The following is a 20,534-nucleotide window of genomic DNA, read 5'->3' as shown; positions in this document are numbered from 1 at the left end:
CTGGTTTAGAGTCAATACTAACTTCAAGTGTTCTTTAATGATTCAGCTATTCTAAGAGTTTGAAAACATTTTATTAAAAATTAATGTGTTATCCACACAAATGACAAATATTGAAAATGGGAATATAAATAAAAATAATAAAAATAGTAAGTCTACTAATATGCAAGAGGAAGGAAGACAGGAGGGGGAAGAGAGCATGTGAAAGGGAGAGTGATTTTAAACATCCGGTTTCTATTCTGGACCATTTATAGAAACAGACAGACACAGCAAGCGGAAGCCAAATGTATTTTTGGGCTCTGACAGGATTTGTTTTCTATCTTGTCATTATTTTTACTATACTCTTCCTAATAATATTTCTCTAGTGTTCTAGAGTTCCTGAATTGACAATGTCAATTTCACTAAATGCTCATAAATGAGAGCTGTCAAAGATTCAGGCATATTCATATTCATGCCTTGTGTGCTTACTTGAAGCTTCCCTAGGAATTTTTGAGCATAAAGGTACACAACCATGACCACTTTATTCCCATCCCAGACATCGTTCTCCAAACTCTGAATCATTCCTAAGGATCCAATACACAATCTCTGGTAGAGTGTTTAGTATCTGGTCTGTTACACAAAAGTTAAAGAATGAATCAATGATACCCATTTAACTAATTATAGCACAAAAGCCTTAAATTCACTTAACATGCACCCTCTTGGTTCTTTTTTAAAAGAGTTATTCCATCTTAAACAGCAAACAACCACCTAACTTATTCTCTCTCAGCCCTTCTGACTTAAATGCTACTGGAAGAAAGTCACATTGCTTATCAAACATGCAGCCATGGATTCACACACTTGTCCTGACATCAAAAGAAAACACAATAGAGCTTTCCTACACCAGAGATAATGAGGGAACTATTTTGAAAATATGAAAGAGTTGTTTGTGAAGCCTCTAAAAACATCTCTTTGCATCAAAATAATTGTCCCTTTTTATTGCACACTGATTATTTTCTATAGAATTTAAATTGTACATGAAATTATAATTGAATCTTGTTTAATGTAAATTGATTGTCTCAATTATTGGGAAAGGATCTGAATCTTAATGGACTGTTTTGCTGGAGATGTGCCAAGCAAATCAGCAAAAACTCTAATAGCACTAACTGTCGAGGTACACTGCCAAACATTCATATGAATCAGAAAGGATGGTGTGGTCTCCACAGGGTTGTCCTACAGTGACACATTAGGTTAGTAGACTTTTCTTAGTGAAGAACAGATCACTCACTAATCCTCAACCTTACAAGATTTTATGACACTATAATTTGATTTCTTTCTCTGGAAAAAAAAAATACCAACAATACCCATACAGTATATCAATAAAAAGGACTTCCATGGCTATGCTCTTTAAAACATTCCTTTTTTTCTAGAGCAGAAGTAACCTGTGAAAATCTGGGGTTTACCCTAAAGGGAGAAATGCCATAAAAATCCAGTGGCACTAAAACACGCTTGAATGTCTACAATGATCATAGGAAGTTGTCTGTAGTTATATCCCAGACTCATGCCAAATGCTTACAGCTTGGCATATCTTTGTTTTATAAATCCCATGTCTCCAAAGTCAGACAAATCTCCTCCTTACTTACAATCACAGATAAGAGCAGACCTCAGACATTTTGCTACCCAGATGGTTGCAACATTTTTACAGTGAAATTACAAGCAGTGATGCCGGAGGTATAGATACACATCTGCCTGTATTGCCAATCTTATACCAGCTCCACTCAACTACTCAGCTCCAAGAAGCACTGTTAATACAGGTATAAAATAAATTATGCATATAATATGATGAATCATATACTATCCAGTCAAATTTATGCTTCTGCTATAACCCATAATAAATTAACTTAAACAGCTATCCATTTGAGACTTTAGAAACTGAAAAGAAAAGTTGGTAATATTTTCAGTCTTGAAAGGACCTCATTTTTGCCATGAAAACCAGCAGTGTTGAGCTAGACATACATACAGATGTTAATACAGAATAGAAGCCAAAATTTGTGTCAGTGAATAAAGATTACTTACTTACTCTGTTCATTAAACTTCCTTGAATGAATGTCTATGATGTCAAAGCAACAAACTGAATATTAAGTATTTCTCTCAAAGTGAGGAAAGATATTTCTCTCTATAGTAAAGCTGAGGAAGGACAATAAATTATGACTCACTATGAGTTTGGTTTATTTCTTTAAAATTTTTTTATTATCTTTATTTATTTGATAGAGACAATCAGAAAAAATTGAGAGAAGGGGGAGATAGAGAAGGGGAGAGATAGGGCTGGGGAAACAGCATAATGGTTATGCAAAAGACTTCCATGCCTGAGGCTCCAAAGTCCCAGGTTCAGTCCCTAGCATCACTATAAGTCAGAGCCTCAGCAGTACTCTGGTAGCTCTCTCTGTATATCTTGAACCTGGGTCCTTGCATACTGTAACATGTGTATTCAACCAGCTGTGCTACCACCCAACCCCTGGTTTGATTGATTTCTTTCTAAGTGCTGAGCTGGCTTGTTAAACAACGTCTGTGTTAAGGTAGTTTAATATACATGTTCTATAACTTTTTTTAAAAAGGATCTAGTGTTTTCTGGCAACCAGATGTTAATGTTCATGTTTCATAATTGTTAGAGTCTCAGATTTGAGAAAATAAGTGACTTCTAATAAAAATGCCATACTCAAGGCATATCATTTACTGTAAAAAGAAATCTGGCTATATGTTAGGCACCTAGAAAGAAAGAGCTAAAGAAAATAAACAGAACTATGAAAAAAAAGAGTGAGGCCTAGGCAGTGGCACACATGATATGTTACTCTGTGCAATTACATGGGTTCAGGCCCTTGGTTCCCACCTGCAGGGAGAAAGCTTCACAAGCAGTGAAGTTATTACTGTTGGTGTCTCTTCTTTCCTCCTCCCATCTCAATTTCTCTCTGTGCTATCAAATAGAACAAATTTTTTTTAAAAAGCAAAAATATGTTTATAAAGAAGAAGAAAGAACATAAACTAAGGGCAAAGAGGAAGTGGCACAAGTTAATCAGGAAACACTTCAGTAGAAAGAGAACAATTAGCATCTTTTCTTTCTGTCTTCCTTCCTTTCTTTCTTTCTTTCTTTCTTTCTTTTCTTTTCTTTTCTTTTCTTTCTTTCTTTCACCTCTAGGGTTAATGCTGAGGCTTGGAGCTGGTACTACAAATTCACTATTCCTTGTGGCCATCCCCCCCCCCCCCATTTTATTGGATAGGACAGACAGAAATTACAGGGAGGGAGGTGAGGGAAGACTAAGAGGGAGAGAGAAAGGTGGCTGGGCAGTAGTGCACTGGTTAAGTGCACATAATGTGAAGCACAAAAATCCCAGTTCGAGCCCCCAGTTCCTTCACAAGTGGTGAGGCAGGTCTGCAGGTGTCTTTCTCTCCCCCTCTCTGTCTTCCCCTCCTCTCTCTATTTCTGTCTGAACCAAAAGCAACAACAACAACAACAATGGAAAAAAGATGGCTACCAAGAGAAGTGGATTTATAGTGCAGGGAGTCCCAGCAATAGCCCTGGAGGCTGAGAGAAGGGGGGGGGGACCTAGATTTGGGCCCCTTACAATTACCATCTTAATACCCACCTCCTCATTTGTAGAGGATGGGATGAGTTCCACTTAGCAGCCTCAGTCAGCAATGCACCAGAAAGATGAATATCTACATTTGTTCAATGATATTTTTTCTAAGTTCATAAATATTAAGATTGACATTCAGTGGAAAAGAAGTGACTCAAAAATCACCTCAATGCTGCTTTTCCTTTATTTCTACAAAATACTTGCTCTTGAATTGTGGCATATTTTCCAGGGTTGATAAGTAGAAAATGATTCTGTCCCTTTTATACATACACAAAAGAAATAGTTCATGGAGAATACAATAGCTAAACCAATTACTTTCTGGAAACCAAATCCCAGACATATCAAGATACTACCACAGAGCACTGCCATTGATCAAGTAAATTTTCATCATCAACAATCTGCATTCTGTACATGACAAAAAGAAAGCAGGAATTTTCTCCCTGCTCCAATAAACCTGCTTCACTAAACAAAAGAAAACAAAAAGACTGAGAGCATTTATCTCCTTAGTTGTCACCTTGGCTTTATTTTTATTCATCATGACCAAGTAAATGTCCAAAAAATATATATATATATATATATTTATCCCTTAAGCAGTTAATTCATTATGTTTGATCGATTCTAGATTATAATCCTTTATAGAACATCCATGAGGTGAAAATAAACCATACATTATAGCATTCTGCCTAAAAGGCCATGCACACAGCTTCAATTACAACTATTCTGCCATCTCAAAACTGAGGATTTTCATAGTTTTCTTCTTAGAGTATGTTTTCTGTACAGTTTCTATCAACAAAGTATATTTAGTTTTAATGAAAAACCTGATATTTTTCTGTTTTTTCTTGTCCTTTATTCTATTTAACAGTGGTGTAAAATTAAGTCTGAATGGTAAAACAGAACCCAAGATCTGTGCCAGTTAATTTAAGTCTCAGAACAACCCCAGGTGTAGGGACTATTCTTCCCCCTTTTATATTTTTTAATTTTTTAAAAAATTATTTTATTTTTTGACTGGATATAGACAGCCAGAAATTGAGAGGAAAGGAGGTGATAGAGAGGGAGAGAGACAGAGAGACACGTGCAGCACTGCTTACCCACTCATAAAGCTTTCCCTCTGCAAGTGGGGACCAGGGGCTTGAACCTGGGTCCTTGAGCTTTGTGACATGTGTGCTCAACCAGACGTACCACCACCCGGACCCCTATCCCCCTTTTATAGGTGAGATGTCTAAGTCACTGAGAGGTAAAGTAGCTTACCCAGGGATTACAGTGGTGGGGATGGGATTAGAACCTATGTAGAAGGTTACAAAACTGCATACCTTACCTACTTTGTATACTACTCTCTGTTAATAATGTAAAGGCCTTTTACGGAAACAAACACAGTATCCAAAGAGATCTGTGTACACCTTTATAGAGCACAGTTTGTAGTAGCCCAAACTTGGAAGCAACTCAGATGCCAAATGACATATGAGTGGCTAAGAAAGTCGTGGTAGAGATACACACAGTGGAGTAGAACTCAGTTGTTTAAAATGATGAGCCAATTAAGCGAGATAAACCAAAACAAGGACAAATGCCACATAAGCTCACTTATAGGTAGATCTTATGACACAGAGACAAAAAGGGAAAACACAAAGTAAAACTCTGACTGGGTGTGGTGTATTGCAGCAAGAAAAGGCCTGGGGGAAAAAGAAAAAGTGGTGGGGGGGTTGTGGTCCTGGTGTATGATGGTGGAAAAGACCTAAGTTAGGAGATGAAAAGTTGTACCCATGTATCAACAGCTATACTGTGAACTACTAGTACCCCCGCAAAAAATGTATTTTTAAATTTCTTTAATGAGGGATTAATGGTTTAGAGTTGACAGTAAAATACAATAGTTTGTACATGCATAACATTTCCCAGTTTTCCACATAACAATTCAATCCCCACTAGGCAGTGTCCAGGACCTGAACTGTCCCCCCCCACACACCCCAGAGTCTTTTACTTTGGTGTAATATGCCAACTCCAGTCCAAGTTCTGCTTAGTGTTTTCCCTTCTGATCTTGTCTTTTCAGCTTCTGTCTAAAAGCATATACTTTGAATTCAGTCATGTTAACTCATTATGAAAACAAAGCAAAATCTAACATGCAAACATGGATATAAAGCAACAGAATGGGGAGTTCATCTTTTATTTATTTATTTATTTATTTATTTATTTATTTATTTATAAAAAGGAAGCACTGACAAAACCATAGGATAAGAGGGTGAGTTTATCTTTTAATGTGTATTGAGTTACATATTGGGAAAACATAAAAGTTTACTGAATGCCACTGAACTGCATAGGAAAAACCATTCAAAATGGCCAAGTCTAACTTTACCACAGTAAAAAAAGAAAACCGGGAAAATGTGATTCCTTTTTAAGGAAAACAAAACAAATACCAGCCCCAAGATTACTCAGGTGTTATAAATTACAAATAAACCATTTATTTATTTATTTATTTATTTATAATAAAATGTCTTCAAATAGTATTCCACTAGGTCTAGAAGGTAGCTTACTGGGTAGAGCACAAACTTTACCATTCATAAAGACTTGGGTTCAAGAACTTGGCCATCAAAATAAAACAAACAAACAAACAAAAAAAAAAAACACTAGTATAGCCGCAGACCCTTTGGAATATAACTAAAATATGCCTACTAGCTATCTACAAAATGGAGACACCCCAATTCTTCATCTGCACTATTCCAGCCTTTCGGTCCATGATTGTTCAACAATTTGTTTGGCTTTGTATGTTAACTCTCTTTTCAACCACCAGATTCTAGATGCTAGCATGATACCAACCAGACTTCCCTGGACAGACAACCCCACCAAAGTGTCCTGGAGCTCTGCTTCCCCAGAGCCCCACCCTACTAGGGAAAGAGAGAGGCAGACTGGGAGTATGGATCAACCAGTCAACACCCATGTTCAGTGGGGAAGCAATTACAGAAGCCAGACCTTCCACCTTCTGCATCCCACAATGACCTTGGGTCCATGCTCCCGGAGCGATAAAGAATAGGAAAGCTATCTGGGGAGGGGATTGGATAAGGAGATCTGGTGGTGGGAATTGTGTGGAGTTGTACCCCTCTTATCCTATGGTTTTGTCAGTGTTTCCTTTTAATAAATAAAAAAAAATTTAAAAAAATACAAAAAAAAAAAAGAGAACTTGGCTATCATATGGGAGCACCTAGAGAGGGGAAACTTCATGAGCAGTAGAGCAGTACTGTAATGTCTCTCCTCTCTCTTTCTCTCCCTTTCTATTTCTGTACTGCCTATTATCATTTAAAAAAAATATATATATATGGATATATTTAGGGTGAGCAGATGTCTGTCTGTCTCTCCCTCCTTTCTCAATTTCTCACTGTCCTATCCAATAAAATGGAAAAAATTATCTCTAGGAGCAGTGGATTCATAGTGCATGCACTAAGCCCCAGCAATAACTCCTGGAGGCAAAAAAAAAAAAACCAAAAAAACTAAGCCTCAGAACCTAGATATATAGACCAAGGCCCATGAATTAAGGCATCTGTACACATGTATTCATAAACTAGGGTAAAATATATATACACCTTAAAGCAAAAGTGTACAATAGTTTTTAGTGATTTAATAAATAGAGCAAGCAAGTAGAAAGACCTAAAAAAAGACACCATAAAGTACCTAATCAAATAGTTTCTACTTAGACCTCAATACTTCACCTACTTTCTATTTCACTTCCCTCAGTCATTCCAAAGCTAACCTTGTCAGACAAAGTAAGGACTACAAAAGCTGGATAATGGCAGAGACTGGCATACTTTAATGATGGCTCTTTTGGTTACTACTAGGCCACCCCATCACCTGGGGCCCTAGTCAGGGAATCCTGGGATTCCCACACAGACAAGATGGGCCTAGACCTAACAGATCCCTTTCTCTGCCATCACTGGTCATCTCTATCAAAAATAATATAGTGTACCCCTTTGTGGACCCTTACAGGACCTTTCCCCTTATCAGGATCAACAATGGTGGGGACTGTTCCATTCTCCGAAGGAGGTTGGGCCAACATACTCACCCACTTGAAAATGGGTCTGGCAATGAGTGCAGCCTAGAATGTTATAGCCATGACCACAGAATGTGAGCTTAGACCTACAGGGATCCAGTGGTTACACAGGCTCCTGAGCTGACTATGGGCTACAGATCAAATCGATGGGTTTTACAGTTAACAATATTTATATACTTTCCTCATATTTGGGAGCTATTCTCTTCCCTGACCCAGTTTTCTAGTCCTATTTCCAACTCTGACACCATCTCCCCAGACAACCTGCACCCATCTCCCTTTGGACCACTTGCACGTTAGCTGTCGGGCTCAGGCAAAAATTAGTAAAGTTGGGGCCGGGTAGTGGTGCACCTGGTTGAGCGCACATGTTACAGTGCACAAGGACCTAGGTTCGAGCCCCAGTCCCCATCTGCAGGGGGAAAAGTTTTGCGAGTGGTGAAGCAGGTCTACAGGTGTCTGTCTCACTTCCTTTCTACCTCCCTTCCTCCTCTCAATTTCTGGATGTCTCTATCCAATAAATAAATAAATATAATAAAAAATAGAAAAAGGAAACTTAAAAAAAAATTGTAACATCATGGGCCTCTTGGGATATACCTAAACTAGACCTACTAGCTTTTTCCAAAGTGGAAACCCCAAATCTCATCTGCTATATTCTTGCCTTTAGGCTCTTGATTATTTAACAATTTGTTCTGCTTTATTACTTGCTGGGAAATTGTGCCGATGCAGTCACATCTGCCATGTTGTCCCCTCAGGCCAGTGCTAGTTTCCACGAGAGTTGGGACATTCTCGGAGTGCCTGTTCAGCCATGTTGTGCCCTCAGGGCATTGTCTATATCCCCTCGATATTTGGAGTGCTTTGGTTACTCCTCCCCCCTCCCATTCTCATGAGAGTTATTATCCTATCCTGGAGTGCTATGGTTACTCCTCCCCCTTCCCATTCTCGCAAAAGCTACTCCTATAAAAGCCCTTCTTCTTCCGCACCTCGTTCTCTTTGCCAGCGCTTCCCTTCGGTGTTCAGACACAGGAAAGGTTACTGCATGAGGCGGCCATTTTCGCTACTTCCACGTGGCCCAACCTGCCTCTCTAGCACCCAACTCTGAGGTGCCAGCGCAAACAAAGATTTGTGTTTCCTCTTCGCTCCGGACCCCCTCTCTCTCTTCTCCGCGGCCCGCGCACAACAACAATTACTTAATGCTTTTTCAGCACCAAGTTCCAGGTGCTACCATGAGACCAACCTGACTTCCCTGGGCGGATGACCTCATCAATGTGTCCTGGAACCCCATCTCTCCAGAACCCTGTGCCACTAGGGAAAGACAGGGACAGGCTAGGAGTATGGATTTACCTGCCAATGCCCATATTCAGCAGAGAAGCAATTACAGACGCCACCTTCTACTGTCTGCACCCCATAATGACCCTGGGTTCGTACTCCCAGAGGATAAAGAATAGGAAAGCTTTCAAGGGAGGGGATGGGATAAGGAACTCTGGTAGTAGTAGAAACTGTGTGCAATTTTACCCCTCTTATCCTATGGTCTTGTCAATATTTCCATTTCATAAATAATTTTTTTAAAAAGGAAAAAAGTATTCTATAGGGGCCAGGTGGTGGTGTAGTTGGTTAAATAAACACATTATAGTGTGCAAGGAACTGGGTTCAAGTCCTTAGTCCCCAAATGTAAGGGGAAAGCTTCACTAGTAGCGAAGTAGGGCTGCAGGTGTCTCTCTGTCTCTTTCCCTCTCTAGCTCTCCTTCTCTTCTCAAATTCTGTCTTTAATAAATAAATAAATAAATAATTTTTTAAAAAAAAATGTCTATATTTGTATTTTTCCTTCAATTTTTAAATCCTAATAATACCCTCACAGATACAGGTAATTAAACCCTTGAAAAAAAAAGACCTGATTGGTAAATTTTAATTAGTAAGTAAAAAAAAAAAAAGAGTAGTTCTTATCCCCAACTATGCTGAAAGTATAATTACAAAAGAACCACATCCCTCCTAAAATTTACTTTGGAGCTGATATAGAATATCTTTACCACTGAATAGAGGGCATACATACATACATTCACATACTCAACAACACTTTGAATATCACAACAAGCATATCTCAACTATGATCCTGAATGTTTCATAAAGCAGGTGTTAAAAATTCAGAAGGCATTTCCCATATTCCATCTATGGGAAATGCATTGGTTGTTTAAATACCATGTTATCTACTCCCAGATCAAAATACAAATTCCTGTTAAAACCTCCATTATAGGGAGGGAAGTAATCTGATTTTAGAACTTTCCCATAAGATACAATACAACATGGTTTCCAGTTCTCTAGGGATTTATCAATAATGCAGAGTAAATGGATTTTAAAGAGGTTGCTTATTAACCCCAACTGACTTATCATTTTGGTGCAACTGGCTAACAACGTCATATGTTTGGAGATCAAAATATGCACTAAAATGTAGATTTGAAATTAAACCCCATCCAAAAATGGGGGGAGGACATGGACAGAATATTCACCACAGAAGAGATCCAAAAGGCCAAGAAACACATGAAAAAATGCTCCAAGTCTCTTGATTGTCAGAGAAATTCAAATAAAGACAACAACGAGATACCACTTCACTCCTGTGAGAATGTCATACATCAGAAAAGGTAACAGCAGCAAATGCTGGAGAGGGTGTGGGGTCAAAGGAACCCTCCTACACTGCTGGTGGGAATGTAAATTGGTCCAACCTCTGTGGAGAACAGTCTGGAGAACTCTCAGAAGGCTAGAAATGGACCTACCCTATGATCCTGCAATTCCTCTCCTGGGGATATATCCTAAGGAACCCAACATACCCATCTAAAAAGATCTGTGTACACATATGCTCTTGGAAGCACAATTTGTAATAGCCAAAACCTGGAAGCAACCCAGGTGTCCAACAACTGATGAGTGGCTGAGCAAGTTGTGGTCTATATACACAATGGAATACTACTCAGCTGTAAAAAATGGTGACTTCACCCGTTTTCAGTCGATCTTGGATGGACCTTGAAAAATTCATGTTAAGTGAAATAAGTCAGAAACAGAAGGATGAATATGGGATGATCTCACTCTCAGGCAGAAGTTGAAAAACAAGATCAGAAAAGAAAACAGAAGTAGAACCTGAAATGGAATTGGAGTATTACACCAAAGTAGAAGACTCTGGGGTGGGTGGGTGGGTGGGGAGAATATAGGTCCAAGAAGGATTCTGAGGACCTAGTGGGGGTTGTATTGTTATATGAAACTGGGGAATGTTATGCATGTACAAACTGTTGTACTTACTGTTGAATGTAAAACATTAATTCCCCAATAAAAAAAGAAAAAAAAGCACTCCAATAACAAAAAAAAAAGTCTTTAAAAAAAAAGAAAACAAATGACCCCATCCAAAAATGGAGAGAGGATATGATCAGAATATTCTGCATATAAGAGATCCAAAAGGCTAATAAACATATAAAAAATGCTCCAAGTCACTTATTATCAGACAAATACAAATAAAGACAATAATGAGATACCACTTCACTCTTGTGAGAATGTCAAACATCAGAAAAGGAAGCAGTAGCAAATACTGGAGAGGTTGTTAGGACAAAGGAACCCTCCTGCACTGCTGGCGGGAATGTCAGTTGGTCCAATCCCTGTGGAGTTAACCAGACTGCTCCCTGTGGACTCCCCTGTGGAGAGAAGTCTGAAGAACTCTCAGAAGGCTAGAAGTGGACCTACCCTATGACCCTGCAATTCCATATTGCCATGTGCAAGGACAGGTTCAAGTCCTTGGCCCTTCTGCAAGCTTCATCAGTGATGGAACAGTGCTTCAGGTATCTCTATGTCTCTCTACCTCTACCTCCTTTTTTTTTTTGCCACAAAGGTTATCATTGGGGCTCAGTGCTGGCACTACAAATCCACAGCACCTGGTGACCAATTTTTCCCTTTTTGAAAGTTCTATTTGACAGGACAGAGAGAGGAGAGGAGAGGAGAAGATAGAGAGAGAGAGAGAGAGAGAGAGAGAGAGAGAGAGAAAAGATAGACACTTGCAGATCTGCTTCCCCACTGCAGATAGGGAACAGGGTCACAAGCCCAGATCCTTGCTCCTGGTATTATGTGTGTATAACTGCTACACCACTGCTTGGTTTCTAATGCCATTTCATTTTTTTTTTTTTGCCTCCAGGGTTATTGCTGGGGCTCAGTGCCTGCACCACGAATCCTGCTCCTAGAGGCCATTCCCCCCCTTTTTTTGCCCTTTTGTTGTTGTGGTGGTTATTATTGTTGTTGATGTTGTTCGTTGTTGAATAGGACAGAGAAATGGAGAGAGGAGGGAAAGACAGAGAAGGGGAGAGAAAGATAGATACCTGCAGACCTGCTTCACCGCCTGTGAAGCGATTCCTGCAGGTGGGGAGCTGGGGGTTCAAACCGGTTTCTTTAAGGTCCTTGAGCTTTGCGCCACGTGCGTTTAACCGGCTGCACTACCGCCCGACCTCCGTCATTTCATTTCTTAATTTTTAATTTTTTTGTATATCTTTATTTATGTATTGGATAGAGACAGCCAGGAATTAAGAGGGAAGGGGGAGAGAGGCAGAGAGATACCTGCAACACTGCTTCACCACTCTCAAAACTCTCCCCCGTGCAGGTGGGGACCAGGGCTCAAACCCAGCCTTGCACATTGTAATATATGTGCTCAACCAAGTTTGCCACCACTCAGCTCCTCTTAATGTCATTTCTATAAGGAAATTATAACTTAAGATATCTGGTAAACATTCTGAGGTTAGTTTATAGAAGAACTTTGTTTGAAACTCGTTAGTTTACCACATTTCAACCAGCAACTTCATGTCTTCAGTAAATGGCATTTACATATACAATTTAAATAATAGTATATGAGAGAGAAAAAGAACTGTATAAAGCCAATGAAACAATGGATTTCTGGGGATTGATGGTCCCCAGCTAGAGGAAGTGAGAGGTCATGCACAGTTCAGAAGAGCTCCACTGGCTCTGGGATTTGTTTCTCTTTATATACTATGCAAAGTGCACGGGGTTTTGTCCTGTAAGGGGAAGCATAACTAGAAAATGTGCCCTTGCTATATGCCTTTGTGGACAACACCTGCTGCAAAATAAGACTTTTCTGTCAGTCCTGGCATTCAGAATTAAATATATTTATTTTTACTCCAACTTCAAACAAAAAGTTCTCTGTCCCCAAATGCATTATTTCTCCACCAGGTGAGACTGTTATGTCCCTCTTGTTTCTGGTTTTCCTTTGCAGTGCTGTTCATGTCATTAAGTCTGATGGATAATTTTCATCCTTACTTCATCATTCAGCAGCTTCCAGTTGATGATGTCTGCTTTTCTGAAGCATTTCAGTCAGTATGCATGATAACATTTCTTACCAATTTTCCCTTCTCTGCTTACTTGTTTCTATCTTTTAACAATATGTATATTTAAAAGTATTTGTTTCTCTCTTTTTTTCTTTATTTATTGTTTAGAGATAAGGAGAAGTCAACAGGGAAGGAGTGATAGAGAGGAAGAGAGAAAGAAAGACACCTTCAGCACTGCTTCATCACTTGTGAAGCTTTCCCCTTGCAGGCAGGGACCTGGAATTTGAACCAAGGTCCTTGTGCATTGTAGCATGTGCACTCAATCGGGTGTGCCACCAACTGGCCCTTCTTTATTAACCTTAAAAAAAAAAGTGGTGTTTTCTAGGATTTACTAACATCTTCATTATTATTTCTTTAGGAGGCATTACTTATTCCCAAGGTTTCAAATATTCTTTATAGGTCAATGAAATTCTCTTCCTACCTTGCGAAGTTCCTTCCTTGCACTTTTTTTTTTTATTGCCACCAAGATTAACACTAAGGCTCAGTACCTACATGACCTACCCATCACTCCCAGTGTTCATTCCCCATCACCTTTTACCTTCCTTTTTCATTTGATAAGACAGAGAGAGAAGTTGAAGGGCTAGAAAAAGAGAAATTGATAAAGGGGGAGGAAGGGGGTAAGCAAAAGATACCTACAGCAAAGCTTCACCACTCATAAAGTGCACCCACCCCACAGGTAGGGAGCATGGACTTAAACTAAGGTCCTTACATGGTAATGTGTACACTGTATTAAATAGGGTATGCCACCATGTGACCCTTGGTCAATGAAATTTCTATTTCCAGTCCAGTCCCTTATGTCCACCTGCTTATTCAATATAACCATTTGTGCAAGGATTCTGAACATTAAGTTCAGCAGAGCCAATTTGGCTTCTTCCCAAACTCAAGCCATTCTGATCACAAATCTGCTTCTTCTGAGTGAAACCTCATTCTCAGTAAGTGGTACCCACATGTCAGAAAGATGGGTGTTACCCTTGACATGCCCCCCCTTCCATCCAACATAACCAATCATTAATTAAGTCCTGTTGATTTTATTTCCTATATATTTCACCAATCTGTTTGCTTCTCTTTAGCATCATTATTATTACCTCAAGCCCAAGTCATCAGCATTGCTTGACTAACTGCTCCAGCATAGCTTGCTAACTGGTCTTGTCTAAACACGATGGCTTTACTCCAAACCATTATCCACTCTGGAGCTGAAATGCCATTTTTTATATACAAATTCAATCACATCATTTTCTGTTAAAAAAAATAATAATTTTAGGAGCCAAGTCTATACGATGAAGAAGAGAGGCCCTCCAGAAAACTGGACAGTCACAAGCAAAAAAAAAAAAAGGAAACTGGATCACTATTTAACACTACATTCAAAATTAATAAAAAATATACATATTAAACCCCAAATCATAAGATGCAGAGAAGAAAATATGGGGTTTTCCCCAGGACTCAGCTCACAGAGATCAAAGTCACTCAACTCCAATGATAAGGGAAACATATATATATGAAATTAAGCAAAATAGAAATAAAAACAAATTAAAGAGCCTTTATACAGGAAAATAATTTTAAAAGGTTACAAATTTGGAAAATACTTATAGTATTATAAAACTTCTGGCACCACATTAAAAGAGAGACATATGAAACCCAATTTCTAGAAGATTTATCTTTTAAATTTTTCCATGTTACAGCATTAAAACTTGCACATGAAAATAAATAGTGTTTTTTTTTTTCCTCCAGTGTTATCTCAGGGGCTCTGTGCCTGCACTATGAATCCACTGCTCCTGGAGACCATTTTTTCCCATTTTGTTGCCCTTGTTACTGTTATTGTTGTTATTGTACAGGGCAGAGAGAAATCAAGAGAGAAGGAAGGGGAAGATAGAGAAGGAGTGGCAGAGAAAGACAGACACCTGAAGAACTGCTTCACTGCTTATGAATCAACTCCCCTGCAGGTGGGGGGGTCTGGGATTCGAACTGGGATCCTTGAGCCAGTCCTTGAGTTTCGCGCCATGTTCATTTAACCCACTGTGCTACCACCCGGCACCCAGTGAATAGTTTTCTTACATTGTTCAATATTAAATTGAATTCTATGTCTTTGGAGAATACTAAAGTTTTCACTTCTTCATTTTATTATAAGAACAACCTAAGTTGAGAAAACATAAATGCGTGAAAGTATTAGACTTAGAAATCATGCCCTCTAAAAAACATATGAATTCAACAGCAAGTTCTGCTGTTTTTTGAACAAGCATATTCAATATATGGCATATCTATTTTTACCTTTGCTTCATTATTTCATGTAGCCGTCCATGTTGGACACATTGCTCCTCCAATTCATCAATTCTTCGCTGTAACTTTTCCATTTTGTCGTATGTATATCTTTTTTCTTGACTAAGGTGAACAATTTCAGATCTAGAAAGAGGAAAAAAAAACCCCACATAAATGATAGATGTTTAGGGTTCTTATTACCTGAATATATATATATATATATATATATATATATATTTTTTTTTTTTTTTTTGTCATCAGGATTACTGTTGGGAGTTCCGTGCCTACACAACAAATCCTTAGCTCCTAGCAGCCATTCCTCATTCCCACCCCCTTTAAATTGATAGGACAGAATGAAATTGAAAGGAGAGGGACAAAGAGAGACAACTAAAGAATTTACTTCAGGAGCCAGGTGGTGGCGCACCGGTTGAGCACACACATTACAGTGCACAAGGACCTGGGTTTGAGCTCCTGGCCCCCAGCTGCAGGGGAAAAGCTTTGCAAGTAGTGAAGCAAGGTTTCAGGTGTCTCTCTCCCTGTCTACCCTCTTCCCTCTCAACTTCTGGCTGTCTCTAACCAATAAGTAAATAAATAAATACAAAAAAATTAAAAAAAAAATAGAACTTACTTCATCACTGTTCTCTACAGGTGGGAACCAAGGGCTTGAACCCTGGTCCTTGCACATGATAACCTATGGGCTCAACCCTGTGTGCCACTACCTGGTCCTCAAAGCATGTTTTTGTTATAGAAACTTAACATTACTTTAAATCCTGTATTTAAATACAATAACGTAAATAAAAATTATTGTATGTAAGGTATTTCAGAAATTACACAACAGATAATAGGAAGATATACATATCTCTAGTAGTGATGGCTTCTGCAAAAATGAGTTAAAAATAGTAAAGATCTTGGGGGTCGGGTGGTAGTGCAGCAGGTTAAGTGCATGTGGCACAAAGCGCAAGGACCGGCATAAGGATCCTGGTTCCAGCCCCCGGCTCCCCACCTGCAGGGGAGTTGCTTCACAGGTGGTGAAGCAGGTCTGCTGGTGTCTATCTTTCTTTCCCCCTCTCTGTTTTCCCCTCCTCTTCTATTTCTCTTTGTCCTATTCAACAACAAATGACATCAACAACAATAATCACAAGACTACAACATCAAGGGCAACAAAAGGGGGAAAAATGGCCTCCAAGAGCAGAGGATTCATGGTGCAGGCACTGAGCCCCAGCAATAACCCTGGAGGCAAAAAAAAAAAAAATTACTAAAGACCCAATCTCACTTTAGAAAGACTTACCAGGGCTGTCAAAATAGCTCACTTGGATAGCGTGCTGCTTTGATATGTGTGAAACCAAGGTTCAAGCCTAGGCCCTACTGCATTGAAGCACACTTTTGGTGCTGTGGTCTCTTTCACTTTCTCTTTCTCTACCTCTCTCTATCTGAAATGAATAAATATAAATAAATAAAAACTAAACATTCTTATCATTCATTAACCATCACTACTGTTAAGGGAACCTACTCAGGTCTAATCTCTATAACATGGTTATTGCTTCTAGCTGGCATAGCTAATTTAATAGCAAACGATTAACATCGTGTACATGATGATTACATTTGCATTTGTGTGCGCTTATTTTCCTAACATGAATGGATCTGTAGTAATGGAATGACAAGCATTCTTTTCTTCTGTCAGAGATCCCACTATCATTTGCAATTTTTTCCTCTGAAATATTCTCAGAAACCCATTGTTTTGCAAGAGACTGATGCTGTAGTTATCTGCTTGTTGTGTACAACCCAATCATCAATGGTCTAGTAGATGGCTGGAAATAGATGTGTGGGAAGATCATCTTCCAGAATACAGACTTTATATTAACCTCTCTATTCTTTTTTTAAAATTTTTTTATTTTTATTATCTTTATTTATTTGTTGGATAGAGACAGTCAGAAATCAAGAGGGAATGGGGAGATAGAGAGGGTGAGAGACAGAGAGACACCTGCAGCCCTGCTTCACTACTTGTGAAGCTTTCCCCCTGCAGGTGGGGGCTGGGGGCTTGAACCTGAGTCCTTGTGCACTGTAACATATGTGCTCAACCAGGTGCGCCACCACCTGGCCCCCTGCCTCTCTATTCTTCTAACTTCAGTACTCCTATTTTAACCAAAACCTGATTTTTAGATTTCTTCAGAGAGGGACTTCCCAGTTTTCTAGAGGAAGGAACTTGCCTGGCTGCATGGGACAGAGGTAGAATTTTGTATCTACCATGCACGAAAGTGGACTATCTCTAACTATCAAAATCCAAAATTAATTTTTTTCCTCTTTCACATTTTTCAGTTTTAATGATGGACATATATTGTATTTAAAGAAAAAGATAAAGTCACTTTGGTCTTGGAAAAATTAATTAAAAAAAGAACTGGGAACAAAATTAAGAAACTGGGAATGCATAAAAAGTGAGACAAACTGGAACTGGAAGAGTATGCAGTGGTAGCACACAGGACTTGTACCACCAATAGCCAGAGATGAATGATATAAGCTGGTAAAAAACAAAAACAAACAAACAAAAAAACCACCAATAAAACCAAGCCAAACCAAACCAAGCAACAGAAAATGAGAAAAAGTTTGAAAGCACCATTTAATACAGTGCTAGGCCACACTCCATCAAAGTTCTAATAAAATATTTATATGGAATAAGAAAAAGATACACAGAGGAAAACCAAAAGTGGTCACTAAACTACTCAATTTTATGACCTGTCTCTTTTTTTTCCCTTTCTTTTTTATAGAGACAGAGAGGCAGAAAGAGTGAAAGAGACCACAGCACTGAAGTTGCTTTCAGTATTTCATTTAGAAACATAACTTATTCTGATTTTGTATGTGTGTATGTGCGCATGGGCTGAGAATCCAAGCCATTTTCATATAAAATTTAGGTAATTTCTGGCTTCACAGAAGCATGAACTTTCCCCAATATTTAACATACTCATTATATTGTATAATTGCATTTGCAATGAAGTAGTATATTTTAGTACTGTAGTTAGGATTATGGTGATAATTGCTTTTTAAGGAAAAACGTGACCCTTTCGTTCTTTATTCTTTTAGATTTCATTTGACTTTTGCTAACAACCAGCAGAGGCTAAATGTCAGTCTCTTCTTGCAGAATATAATATTTTATAGTGTCCCAATCTAATGTCAGCTAAACAAGCAAGAGAAAAAATAGTTCAACCGGGTATATGTTTGTTACTTCAATTAAACTCACACAGTTGGATACCTACTGTTGCCAAAACCGTAATATAATTTATACATTATAGTTCACACAGTAAAACTACACTAAAAGTCATTTAACAATATTTATAACACTATAAAATACAGTGTTAAAATATATGAACTGCAATATGTACCAAAATTATAAAATTTGTTTCTCATCATCAGTGATTAAAACCAGAATCACTGCTCTAGCCTCAATACCCACAACCCTGGTGACAGATTAGAATTCAAATCTTAATGATCAATTTACAATTAACAAGATAGAAGTGAAACAAATTAAACCAACCATTATATATAATGAGACCCAGTGGACTCCCATTGTCTCTTAATTACAAAACGCAAATCACAAATACACAATGGGCAGTGTTAGACATCAATCCACAAGGCTAGCAACCCAGTAAGTGACAATCAATGGCAAAAGAGAAAGAAGAGACACAAAACCCACATAGACCCCAATTCTGTGCTCTGTTTCCTGTTATTTTCAAAGTGCAAGTGTTGACAGGTTAAAACCTAGCATTGGGTTGGCAGATGTGCACTTCTAGTTAGTGCACAACCTTTCTGAGCAATTCCCATACCTCATTTTAAACTGCTCTACAAGCATTTTATTGCTGATTCATCTAAACACCTAGCAAACATTGCTTTTGCTTCGATTAAGAAAAATCACAGTTGCACCAAAGATATTGAAAATAAATCCACTTACCCACCTCAGAAACAACCTCGTTAATCATAATAAGTTAGTTCTAAGATTCCTGGGGGATAAAGGTAAAAGGGGTGCAAAAGTTTATGTGAGCTTACACTGAAATCATTATGTCTGCTTGCTGCCAATTAAAAGTAAAATGGAATTAAATCTCTTGTCTGATGGTCAAAAATAAGCTATGCAAAATGCACAGAACTGGCAGTTTGTTTCTAGCTTTAAAATAGATGTGCCATTCACAAACTGTAGGGCTTCAGTCACCACGAGAGCTGCGTGGAATGCACACTGTGCAGAAAGTACTGTGCTAATCACTGTGGAGGCTTTCCAGAGAACAGAAGCAGTAGACATAGTTGAGGAGAAAACATATACAACCACAGACACACACGGAGGAGCCATTTCTAAGTACTTTCACAGTGCAGCCTCGCATGCGTAAAGCATAGTGGAATGGTGAGCCCAGATTGTCAGCTTTCTTAGTGATTCTGCTTGGGCTCTAGTCAAGTGAATAGATCTGAGAGTGAAAACCTTATTTTAATGAATATTAATCCATTGGTTTATGGGAAACTGAATAACCTAAAACTCTTAAAGAAACACCATTAATAAGAAAAGAGAGAAAACTGTGTCTTGTACAATGCTGGTCTACATAAAACGAACATATCTACTATAAGAGAGGATTTACTGTAGTAATCTAAGAAAACTCTGGATAGAAATTAACATATGATGTATATACTTCATTTAGAGTCTGAGCCAGTCCACAATGGCAATACAGGAGAAAGCTAAACAAACAAACAATAAATGAATGAATGAAAAGTCTCCACAACTTTCCTCTCGTCAAAATACAGGGGTACTTTAAAATTACTTAACCCCGAAGCTTAACATGGGGTATGCACACACACACACACACATCCTGGAGATATGTTTACAATTTTTACTTATAAATACTCTGTGTCCCCCAACGGTTGTTTGTTTTATTGTTTGTGTTTAGTCATCAGGTTTATTGCTGGATTTCATGTCTGTATTATTCCTTCACTCCTGGTGGATTCTTTGTTTGTTTCTTTACTTTTTTTTTTTTTATCTATTGTAAAGAGGGAGAGGCACAGAGAGCAAAGGAGAAACACTGTAATGCCACTCCAAGGCTCATGAAGCTTTTATAGATACACGGATATGGTAACAAGGATCTCAAACCCTGGTCCTAGCTCATGGTAAAATATATGCTATATTGGATGAAGAGTCTTCTAGTTCATGTCCTTCAAGTTTTATAAATGACTTCAAAATAAAAGTTAAGTTCTCTATGAATAAATCATTGTACATGCCATTGTCTTCATTTAAAGAGTCAGACGGAAATAAGAAATTATGAG

General features: G+C 38.4%; 1 protein-coding gene across 3 annotated transcripts in view; it reads right to left on the bottom strand.

The window, feature by feature from the left end:
* SDCCAG8 (SHH signaling and ciliogenesis regulator SDCCAG8) overlaps window positions 1–20,534 on the bottom strand; it is a 278,824-nt gene that overhangs the window by 76,026 nt on the left and 182,264 nt on the right. For all 3 annotated transcript variants that reach the window (XM_060192058.1, XM_016193181.2, XM_060192059.1), the window contains one exon: window positions 15,258–15,389. In XM_060192058.1, coding sequence (XP_060048041.1) covers window positions 15,258–15,389 — 132 coding nt within the window. The remainder of the gene's footprint in view (window positions 1–15,257; window positions 15,390–20,534) is intronic.

The sequence above is a fragment of the Erinaceus europaeus genome, chromosome 6, assembly GCF_950295315.1.
Source record: "Erinaceus europaeus chromosome 6, mEriEur2.1, whole genome shotgun sequence".
Classification (NCBI taxonomy): Eukaryota; Metazoa; Chordata; class Mammalia; order Eulipotyphla; family Erinaceidae; genus Erinaceus; species Erinaceus europaeus.
This window is presented reverse-complemented; position numbering and strand designations above follow the sequence as displayed.